The following is a 12725-nucleotide window of genomic DNA, read 5'->3' on the forward strand; positions in this document are numbered from 1 at the left end:
TAAATGATTGTAGAAATGTGTGACGATTTAAAAGAAAATAGTTATTTAAAAAAATACTACTCCAGTTAAATATTGTAAACTTCCAAAACAGTGTAGCAGGAGGTTTAAAATATGCAGTACTTATAACAATAAAAATCTGTTAAGAACATTCAATTATTTCAGCTAAGTATAACAAATATAGCTTCCACAAGTATCATTTACTTCTGTGGGATTTTGTTTTGACTCACCTCTAGCTGGAAAGTCAGAACTACATCCAACTTCGTGAGCTGAGTGTCACTGTCCGCCGAATCCCCCTCCAGCTTGGCCATTGATCCTTGGGATCTGTCATTATATAAAGCCATTAATTGAACAATGTTCTGCTCTGACATGAGACTGCAGCCAGGCTGAGATGATATGGAACCAATACACACATCACACTTATGCGATTACCTAACTTTTTGAACAACACATGGGAATAAAATTAAGCTGTCCCTCATGGTGCAAAACATAATTTTCCTATTCAAAATTAAAAGCATGGAACTAAAAATTTACAATCTTAATATGTTATATATTAAATAATCTGAACTCGCCAAAACAGAACTCACATAATATGAAGCTGGAGAAGTCATATGCAACTTCTGTTTAAAAAGTTGATCAAAATTCATTCAACTTTAACAAGCCCATTACAGGTGCAAAGTAAACAGGCACTGTGTTAAAATGTAACTAGAGAAATACCACAAGACTTATGCTAACAATCTTAATGCATGGAAATAAACATAGCTGCAGTGATTTGCAGTAGAAAGGAATAGATAAAGATGCAAAACAATTGAAGGAAAAAAAAAAGAAATGCTGCCAAAGCACTACCTGCCTTAAGACAGAGCTTCTCCTTCGACTACGGACAGCAAAAGAGAGAGTACCACTGTATTAGTCGACAACCAATAAAAAAAAAACCAAATATGCTGCTACTCATCCAATGCTTTGCAACATTTCTCAGACATGTGTAGTTTAACTAAAGCTACTTATATTACACACTACCTTTTAGCAAATATAATGAAAAAAATAATTTTGAAATATCTATCGTTTATAATAAGTTTTCACATTTGTCATCAGTCATCTGACCTTCCATTTTAAATGCTGGCAATGCAATGAGCTACTGTCAAACAAACATTCATATTCTTCATAAGAACAGTTCTGTTGAAGATAGAATTGTCATTACATACTGGAACAAAAATATTCAACAGCAATATTATCATGCACTACACTAACAAACATAATTCATACACCCAAAACAGAAAAAAATCCATAACCAAATCAGTGAAAAGAATATATCAGGCAATCAGTATAAAGCAAAACAGAGCATTCACAAGTTAAATTCAATGCAAATACATACAAATTATACTTGCATTTCTATTAAGCAAATTAAAGGTTTGGAAAGATCAAGGAAATGCACTGCAACATCATACACATGGACATGCTCAATCTCTCTTTCCCACACACATTTGTAATAAGTTCACCTGAAATGAATTACAGATTACAAGCACACACAACACAGACCATGACAGCTGAATCAGGCCATAGAAAATTACATAACAATTTACATAAAACTATGACTGGATTAACAATCATTTGTTGTTCTTAAGGGTTCATGATAGTTATATACCATGTAAAGAAATGAAAAAAGAATGTTTTCTAACAATATCAGCTGTGATGCATGATAAACACTGTGTTAGACTGGCTCCCATGTATATTTGATTTCTCAAAGGCTGGCACCCATTGTTACAGCATAGACAAGAGTGCACATTGGGCTATAGTCTTGCAAAGTGAAAGATGCAATGGCTGACAAGTCTGACACTATCATCCAAATAAAGTGTTATCAAACACAATATTGGTAACCAGGTGGAAAATGGCAATTATGGAATTTAATGCATCAAATGAGGAATACTCTAAGTAGTGAATTGTCAATGTGGACATAGAGGTAGGGCATCTGAAGCCCTTTGATCCCATAAAGGAACAAATTTTGTGTCAGTGGAACAATTTTAAACATATTATGAATTGAACAATACACAACAAGAAGGTCAAGTAAGACTCCTACTGACTCAATCCCAAAAAGGAACAAATATTTGTGTGAGTGGAACAATATAAAACAACAAAATGACGACAGACTCCTAGTGACAACAGTTGAGTCCTAAGCTTATTCAGTGGTACATATATCACGATTATCTACCGGCATCTCTGGTTGCCAAAAAGTTTAATGTTCTGTGAGATGTATTGTAAGTCACATTCTGAACCCAAAGAACTGATATACTGACACAGCAAAGATTCCAATAAAAGAACACAAGACACCACAGAACCTGAAGAAAGCAGTCTTCTGGGATTTGGCACTGTGTATATGTGGTGTTAACCAACGTTTTGGAAGAACATATCGCCTCCATCTTCAGGGGTGAAGGAAAAATATACGAAATCCGCAAGCGAAGAGACTGTGAGAACCGATAAAACTCTGCTTCTTCCTTCTACCCTGAAGATGGAGGCGATACGTTCTTCCGAAATGTCGGTTAACACCACATATACACGGTGCCAAATCCCAGAAGACTGCTTTCTTCATAGTCACTGCCGTGAAAGCCTCAAATCTTACACCACAGAACCTGTTCAAGAGTATATCCTACATCATTGTCCCAGTATAGGCCTGAATGCTTAAGGGGAGGTGAGATGAGAGGTTAACTGCATTAATAGAATGTCCTACATCTCTAAATCTATCTAATGACTATGGTTATGGGATAGCACCTCCTAGAGAGATTCATCACATAAATCTGTTCTTGACTGGTTACTTATCCTGTAACCAATGAAATATGGTTTCTCTCCTTCCATCTAATAGTCTGAATATCCTTTACTGAACCATGGCTTATGCAGCTTCAATTTGTAATAACCTAGACTGTCTTTGTCTGCAAGTCTGGTATTTTCTCTAATAGTTTCCAAAGTGTTATCGATGTCCCCATCATAATATAAGTTCCCCAATGTCACAAATTTGATATTTTAACCTGATACTGTTTTAACATTCTATCTCATTTAGTTTCTTGAGACTGAATCTCTCCATGTCACAGTTTTCATACTCGTTTACCTACTGACAGTCTCCTTATAAGGACCAGGATATTTCTCCATCTTATTATTCATATTAGCTTTTTTATGCATTGCAATTTTCAAGGGAGTGGCATAATGAAAACACATCATTCACAGAATTGCATTAAGCCATGCTCTGGAATTCAAAACATCCCAAGTACTACAATAAACACACTAAGTACAATGGTTGGGTAAATTAGTACAGGCTGTGGGCTTCTGGAATGATCTGGCCAATTGATGGTTTCAAAAATTTGAAATGGTACTGCAGGCTAATGTACAAATCACCCATAGCCAAAAATCACATTGAAACTACCAGTCTCTCTTCAATTGGAACAGCTGCTCTGTATGCGGTATCCTTCCTCATAATTTTTGTACTGATTAAATTAAACAGGAATTCAGAATCTGCTGATGCCATGCAAGTAAACTGTATTTTCCATTAATTTCTCCCTCTTACAGGGTTAGTTTGTTTTACCTTTAATATACAACAGAATGCAAACAATAAAAATTGGTTATTCCCTTCTGTACACACAATGTTGTAAGAATAGTTGTCTGACACTGTAGTAAAAAATTTTAAGAATGACATGTTCACAAAAAATTAATCAGATATCACATACATCTAACACAGAAATAACATTCATCAACACTGACATTCACTGGCAAAATTATGAGACAACTTGCAAATTATTCCTTAAAACGAAGATAACCAAGTTTCAAATCTGCACAAATTCGACTACTCAGTTTTGGTGCCAGCTTAGGGTGAGAAATGAGACAGTGACAGATACAGTCGGTTTATTTTGATGTTCATGACTTCATGATGAGAACACATAAGAACAGTCACAGACACCAACAGCACAAATAAACTACTGCCTAATCAAACACAAATTGAAGCTTGAAACCGTAAACATGACTGGGACATATATTTGTTCCAATTTTCATGATCCTTCTAACACATTTCATTTTGCTTAAAATGCTTTATAAAAAAAATTATGTCATTCCATGCTCAATATTTCATCTATTTTTACAACAGGACTTCAACACTATATCAGAAAAATCCTGTTTGGCCACCCTATCTTAGTTTTCTTAAGGCCTATTGTGATTGCTCATTTAATTACACCAAAGAAAACAAAGACAGGGTTGACAACATTAAGATATATTACAAAGCAGTGATTCTCAACCTTCAGCAGCTTGCATCCCACCATTAATTTTCTCAAACAACAATCTGCTGTAGTAAACAAAAGAAAGAAAAATGCTTCTCTTTTCTGAAGTGAAAGTTTACAATTATGTACATTTTATTACTAGACTAATCGTTACTGGAAGCTCTTAAGAATATAAGAATTGTAAAAAACCTTTTATGTTTTATTAATAGCGTTGTATAAAACAGTGTCAGTTTTGTGTGAATTGTGGTTCTCATGATCTGTGGTTATGAAGAGGAGTGAAGAGGGCTCAAGAGAAAGTGACATGTTCCTCCAGAACACTGATTGACTTTTATTGGACCACATGGCCTTATATACCAGTAGAGAGAACCATTCACTTTTAGTTCTATTAGGAGAAATACAATTATGGTGCGGTATTAATTACAATCTTGTTCTTAGAACAGAGAAAAGTTTTTGTGTGGGTGAATTAATTGTTATTTTCAAGATTTCATATCCCACCTAGCCAAACATCAAATTCAACCAGTGAGATGCATCCCAACAGTTGAGAAACATTGTTCTGGAACAAGTGACAAAAAATAAAGGCAACAGTGTAATAAAATGGCATGTCTGACGTGACAAATATTATCAAATAATTTTCCATCCGTAACTTCTTTTTAATTATATAATGAGTGGATTCAAAATCTTACTCTTTGTGATATACTATGATGGTGATAAAATCACAAAGGACATGCTAGGTACAGCACAAAGCATGCATGGGAGATATGCGAGATACATACAGAATTTTATTTCAAAACCTGATTGGAAGACATTGCTTTGAGATCTCCGTCAGGTAGAGGTATAGTAAAAGCTACTGAGTCATTTCATGTTTGTAGCTTGTGTCTCAGAAATAAGAAATTGTGAAGCAAGGATGTGTGTTATGCTGTTTAAGGTTTGCATTTTATCAGAAAGTGACAGATTAAAAAAAGGCACATATGCATCAAGTTCTACTTCAAACTAGGCCAGATACAGAAACCCTGAACTGGCCTTTTGAGAAAAAACAACTCTATCTGATTGGTTTGCCCAGCTCAAAATTGGAGTGACAACTGAAGCATTGCTGAGTGTTTAGGTTACTCATCCATAAATAAAATGGATGAAAATGTGGCTTGAGTGCCAAGGTACCCTTTTCTTGAAAACAGATTTGTCACCATTTGCAACCTGGATAATGAGGTCGATATCTAATTCAGATTAGGCCTAAGTGATCTATCAAAAAATCTGAAGATGCTGCAAAATTCTGCTCCTATTTTCTGACTTATGAGCTAAAGCAGAATTGTAACACTGTGTCAGTACCTTCAGGTAAATCTTCAAAGACCAATAATTCCGACTGAAAGTCATCACTGGTGACAATATTCACAAGTTACACTTAAACATAGTTGCATAATATGGTTGTCTTGCTACTGCTAACAAAACTGGCTGCTAGAAGACTCTCAGTATTCATAATCTTTACAAGATTTGTCCTGAAATCAAATCTTGATTTTTGTCTAACAGAAGGAAAGTATTCCATATACATTCAGGTCAAATTATAAAAAATTAATCCTGGATATAATTTAGTTTATTCTGTACTTATTCGAATTGGGGTCCTCAGAGCAGCGTAACTATGAAGAATATGGTCTACTGAGCTGCAATACCATATGGTCACAACAGCTCTCTCTGAACTGCATGATGTTACAACCCAGATGACCATACTCATTATATGTATATAAAAAAAAAGAAGATAAAATTATCAATGTGCTTAATTAATAAAGCACTATGCCACAGAGACATATGGGAAGTGAATGTGCAGCCACACTGTTCTTGATCTCAGCACTAGATGGAGGTAAGCTGTCAGCTTCACTCACCAGCAGTTTTACCCCTGGGCAAAGCACCCCTGCTACCCATTGGATAGGAGGCTGGGTGGGGCCCAGAGCCAGTTTGGACACTGTGGAGTAGGAATCGAACCTGGACCGTCCAGCCTGTAGCCCACTGCTGTACAGACTGAGCTATGCTGGCTGCACTTATCAAGAACTGAGAAAAATAAACATCTGTAACCATTAAGTTAAAAAGCATCTAATTAAAATATACAAACACAACCTGCAGATCTCAAGAATGTGATTACCACACTTCTATCACGATTAATACTAAATCTTGCATGAGAAATATTCAAGTTTTGTTTGAAAATTTCAGCAAAGAGCATAGGAAATATGTAACCATAACTTCTATACACAATATATGAACATGCAACTCCTATAATGTATTTTGTATACCAAATATCATGACTTGCAAATTGTCATGTAACAACATAATATTAGCAATTAGAAACACATATTTAGGAAACAATGATGAATATAGATACAGGCAAACCTTACCTGTGGTTATACCTCTTCAATTTTTGCAACCCATATTTGGAATCCATTGACCCTTTGGACACGGGTAAGGATTCCAGATTGGCCATCAGTAAGTTGATGGATGACTTCAGTTCTTCAATATACAAAGATTCCATTTCTTTCAGAACAAATTTTGGCATCAGCTTCCGATTCTGTAAAGGGATCCATGGAATAAAATCTGTGATGTAAACTACCATTACAGCACCAGATATTATTCAGTCATATTTCAGCAAAGTGTATCCTTCAGACAACATGACAACCAAACACTGTGTAAGGAGGTTGGTATGGATGCAAACAAACAGAAAACTATGTATATGTTGCTGCCTCATCAACAGAATGCAGGTAAAAATCATGCATGGGTGTAAAACTTGGTGTCTGACATTAAGGGAGGAACACAGACTGAGGGTGTTTGAGAACAGGGTGCTGAGTAGAATATTTGGATTTAACAGAGATGAAGTGATGGCAGACTGGAGAAAACTACATAATGAGGAGTTTCATAACTTGTATTCTTCACCAAGTATAATTATAATGATCAAATGGAGGAGGATGAGATGGGCAGGGCATGTAGCATGAATGGGGAGAGGAGGAATGCATATAGGATGTTGGTGGCAAAGCCAGAAGGAAATAGACCACTGGGAAGACCAAGGCATGGGTGGGGGAATATTAAAATTGATCTTAGACTGGATGGGATGGTATAGAGTGGACTGATTTGGCTCAGGATAGGGTAATGAACCTTCAGGTTCCATAAAATGCTGGGAATTTCTTGGGTAGCTGCACAATTTATGGCTTCTCAAGGAGGGCTCAGCTCCATGAGTGAGTGAGTGAAACAGACATATATTAATTCAAAACGAAGTGCCATAACAACATCTGTCTGGCACCACCAGGATGTTTGTTTGGAACTTGTTCTGTGATATAAAATACCCTTCTTCTCCATCTAGCCCTCAACTGCCTATATCCTGCTCTGTATACTTAATTATGTATGTTTATATTATTCTTTTACCTTCTCCATTTCTGAAACTTTTTGCATTCTTCCATCTAGCTCTCTTCTTATTGCAGCGGCCTGTTCATCTGCAGAATCCAACTATGACAGAGAACATAATTACCAGAATAAAGTGATACACATCCCTTAGAACATGATATGCATGTTCCCATAGACCACATTATCAACAATTAGAAAATACTTGATGTTATCATAATATATACTATAGTTCTGTGACATCAGACATTGCAGAATTTAAGATCAGTCATATTACTTGCACCTATTTCTGTAAAACATCACCATCAAGCTTTCCGCACAAGTCATAATACTACATTAGCTAAGATATTCTAATTAAAATACTTCCAAAGCCACCATTTTACCACTTTCAATTTCTCTCAATACCTTAATAATAGTTGTAAAAATTTCAAACTTTATTTCCTTATAAAATATCACATCTTAGGTCCAATAATGGTAGAGCTGCTGGGACTACTGATCATAGAAATTTAAAATATGCCATGGTGGGAATTATGCAAATGCATGATGTCCATACGTCTGTACCAAGCTTCATAAAAACCAGTCATTTAGCACCTAATAATATTGATGTTCGTAGATGAGTCAACAAATAGACACAGATGCACAGCTCATTATTAGGGTTCTGAAGAAGCAATTTTAAAACCATGCAGACACCAGATTTTATTTAACAAGTTCCTCCACTTTCTTCTACCAAAATACTTCGAATGTGACTCATGTCTATAAACACATGTGCTGAAGTAAAACTGTAGTCTTTGTGGTCCCTTATAGATCAGAACAAAATTTCATTACTATTGTCACATGTGGGGTGTTGTGCCCCAGGTAATTAATGGGTATCATTTTATTTAACACGGGGTCAATTTTATGTTCAGTGATTCCTGCGTGATTCCACTGCTACTATTTCTCTCTGCCAGCTTTGGAACTCTGCTCACTTATATACCCGAGGGATGGATACCGACCAACAGTAAACACACACCACGTGACCCCTACCCACCGTTGCTGTGTGACATCACCACACATGCGTAAGCTGAAGAACACACAGGAAACACATGCCACGTGACAACCACCTACTGTTGATGTGTGATGTCACCGCTCCTGCACTAGCTGCCAGACACACGGAAAACACAGCTTGCTCTACTGTTGCGTGTGTGTATCGCAGGGTGTCTATGGAGCCACTGCCTGGCAATGTGTTGACATGTCACAATACAATTCAGTGTATAGACCTATGTAAGAGGACAGCTTACTATTGTGAATGACATGGTAGAAATTGCACTGTTCACAATTCGACACTGAGGCATAACAAAATTGATTGTTTTTTTTAAATACATACGATACTTAACAGTAGCTTCTGTACATCATATTGTGATGTGATGTCTGAAAGCCAGAATACTGGAGTCAGATTGGACATCAATTCCCTAGACAACGATTATTAACAGCACATTCCCAGTTCAACAGCTTCGGGTACTAGGGTTTTAACACACGCGGGGTAACTTCAATTGCTGAAACCTGATATCCACGGCAATGAATTGTTAAAAGCACATTAATGGCTAAGAATGCAATAACTGTACTGCTGAAAGAGGTGACTTCTACATGGTTCAACGAAACATTATAACTGGGGTGCAATTTTCCAGGCGGAAGAAGAACCAAGAAAGGACCCAAACAGAACTAGAAGAAGCCAGAAGTCAGAAGTGAAGTCTTTACTTTATGTGGCGAAGCTACAGTAACTTTTGGAATGTCATCATTACTCGAAGTTATGAAGAGTTCTAGTTACAGTAAGATTTAAAGTTTTATAATCAATTGTAGTCCCACCTGGTGCATATCCAATAAATTGACTCAGTGAGCCAAACCTGTGTCTAAAGTCACTAATACATGTGACAATATGCTCCTGTGTTTGGCAGCAAAGTAATATATATGATTAACCATTCATAGAGGATCTTTATGGTGACAGACCACAGGCAGTATATACTGTATACCATCTAGTTTCAAGCGTTCAAGAGTTTTCACACACAAGAATGTCAAAAACTAAGTCATGATATTATCTTTCAGAATGACGTACCAAGCTATGTTAGCTCAAGAGTGAAGGCAAATGGAGAGCAGCGAAAGCAATATGCCTCCAACCATACAATTTAACTGCTGGAGCACACGGTTCAATACCTGGCTGGTACAGTGCACATATAAACCCTGTGATCACTTTTCTTGTATGTTTACCCGTTCACCTCTGCGCCGTCTAAGTGAAACGTAGTTCGCCTTTCCTTTATTAGACACTATTTCATTACATATTTCGGCCTAAATGGCCACCTTCAGGTGTACAGTTTGTTGCAGTTCAGGAGTCTGCTGCTCACTGCAATGTGGTTTTCTTCCTCTTGTTATTTTTGGTTATGTAGATTGCACGTGGTTCTTTTTCTGTAACGTGTGATGCACTATGTTAGAGCTTCTGAAAGGTATATATGTCTATTCAGTTATAGTACATATGACTTTTTATTTTTATTTTTATTGCTAGTGGGGTGGGACTAAGTCCCTTGTACTGCGGCCCCTTCTGCCCTACTGTACCAGCCCCAGATGATAGGTGAGGGTGATTGTGGAGCAATTGGTGGAATGAAGATTGGCATGGGAAATTGAAGTACTAGGAGAAAACCTGCCCCAGCACCACTTTGTCCACCACAAATCTCATTTGACCAGACACGGGATCGAACCCAGGCCGCCGTGGTGGGAAGCCAGCGACTAACCGCTTGATCTATGGCGCGGCCTACATATGACTTTACTTACGGTTTTGTTCGGTTAACTGGTTTTGGCTGCCTTAAGACACTTAAGAGCGTTGACTGTTCTTGTTCGGGCGAAAACACCGCCTTGTGGCGGTCGGCCATCGTATTGGTTCGTTGAATGCTTTCGTGACGACAGCGTCAGCTACCAAATGAAATGCCTTGACTGGCCACTTCAAATACGTAGGACAAATCGGCACAACATTCAACACCAGATACAAGAGCACGTGTAAGGAATCAGAAAGAGCAGCAGCAGCTCAGGATATTCAAATCACATGCTACACAGGACACAAACACGGCACCATAGCAGATACCATGGACATCATAAGAACACACACAAAATGGAAATACCTAAATACTTGTATACTGGATAAATATTACATATACAAAGTCGGGGAAGATAACCTACAAATGAATGACACAGACACGGACATACATAACCTAAGCTACCTAATATTCAAAATACTACAGGAAACAAACACAAGATAGCAGCACACATCACACCACACACACGCGGGGCACGCGGGCATCCAAGGCAGCAGAACGATGGACATCACGAAAACAGACATAACGAACCACTGTGATGACTATAATGACCAACCAGCACGCAGTAGTTATCCCGCCCAACCAAGAACATTGACGGCAGGGACAACCAGTTAACAGAACAAACCCGTAAGTAATATCATATATCCAATAACTGAATATATATGTGTGTGTGTTAGCACACACGCACACCCCACTTGGAAAAGCTCTAACATAGTGCATCACACATTACAGAAAAGCCACCGTGTGCAACCTTACTTACTTACTTACAGAGCTGAGCCCTTCTTGAGAAGCCGAATCTGTAGCTACACAAGAATTTCCCAGCATTTTATGGGACCCGAAGGTTCATTACCGTGTTCACAAGAGCTCTCCACTGGTCCATATCCTGAGCCAGATCAGTCCAATCCATCCCATCCCATCCTATCTCTCGAAGATCCCACCTATGCCTTGGTCTTCCCAGTGGTCTTCTTCCTTCTGGCTTTCCCACCAATATTCTCCTATGCATTCCTCATCTCCCCCATTCGTGATACATGCCCTGCCCACCTCATCCTCCTTGACTTGATCATTCTAATTATACTTGGAGAAGAGTACACGTTATTAAGTTCCTCATTATGCAGTTTTGTCCAACCTCCTGTCACTTCATCCCTCTTCGGTCCAAATATTCTTAACACCCTGTTCTAGAATACCCTCAGTCTATGTTCCTCCCTTAATGTTAAGAGACCAAGGTTAACACCCATACAGAACCACAGGCAAAATTATAGTTTTGTATGTTCTAATTTTTATGTTTTTGGACAGCAGACAAGAAGACAAAAGGTTCTGGACTGAATGGTAGCAAGTGTTACCCGAGTTCAATCTCCTCTTAATTTCCTCCTCAAACAGGTTTTGATATGTTATCATCATTCCCAAATATCTGAACTGTGCCACATTTTCAAAACATTTGTTTCTTTCATGTGCAACCTACATAACCAAAAATAACAAGAGGCAATAACAATAAAAGGAAGAAAACAGTATTACAGTGAGCAGCAGACTCCTGAACTACAACAACCTGTACACTTCAAGATGGCCATTTAGGTCGAAATATATAGTGAAATGGTGTCCAATAAAGGAACAACGAACTATGTTGCACGTAGCAGAGACCCCTAAGTCAGATCAGTTTACAACCATGAATAATCATTAGTTCTTAATTTCTACCAGTCCTATTTGCTGAATTATATTGTGGCATTGAGACCTGTTGCTAGGTGGCGACCACAAGATAAGCGGCTGTTGCTAGGCAGCAGCTCGCAAACAACAAGAGACAAACAATGTTTTCTGAGCAGTCCACTCAGCAACAGTGGAATAGTGTTTTCTGTGTGGTCCATTTTGAGATGTTATAAGCAGGGCAATTGGAGCAATGACAATATGCTTATCTTCTATTAGAAACTTAACTGAATATAGGCATGATCTGCTTTGCAAAGCCTGTGCCAACAAAGGACTTGTATACAGCGCATAAGGAAGAAAGGAAGAATTTTTGATAACACGCTATAAGTGCGATATGTACATTTGACAAATGGCCAGGCATATTCATATGACACAAACGCATCTAATCAGAGAGGATATTACATAAGGACTATTACCACAAGGGAGCCTCAAGGGGTTAGCGCCAAGATGAACTGATTGGTAGTAAAGAGCCAGCCACAAAATAATTTTGACTTTGACTTTAACTTTAACAGTGAGTTAGTTGTCAGCAGCCAGTAAGAATGTGAGCACGAAAGCAGAGAACATTGTTGGG

The 12725-nt window shown here is 37.9% G+C and overlaps 1 protein-coding gene across 13 annotated transcripts in view; it reads right to left on the bottom strand.

Moving 5' to 3' along the window:
- LOC111867219 (calcium-dependent secretion activator) overlaps positions 1-12725 on the bottom strand; it is a 119590-nt gene that overhangs the window by 68115 nt on the left and 38750 nt on the right. For 12 of the 13 annotated variants that reach the window (XM_023856857.2, XM_023856859.2, XM_023856864.2 and 9 more), the window contains exons 8-11: positions 7647-7727; positions 6629-6798; positions 848-871; positions 228-321 (exon numbers count right to left, since the gene is read on the bottom strand). In XM_023856857.2, the coding sequence (XP_023712625.1) occupies positions 228-321; positions 848-871; positions 6629-6798; positions 7647-7727 (369 nt within the window). The remainder of the gene's footprint in view (positions 1-227; positions 322-847; positions 872-6628; positions 6799-7646; positions 7728-12725) is intronic. The other variant, XM_023856860.2, reaches the window with a different exon arrangement.

This window comes from Cryptotermes secundus, unplaced genomic scaffold (genome assembly GCF_002891405.2).
Source record: "Cryptotermes secundus unplaced genomic scaffold, Csec_1.0 scaffold565, whole genome shotgun sequence".
Classification (NCBI taxonomy): domain Eukaryota; kingdom Metazoa; phylum Arthropoda; class Insecta; order Blattodea; family Kalotermitidae; genus Cryptotermes; species Cryptotermes secundus.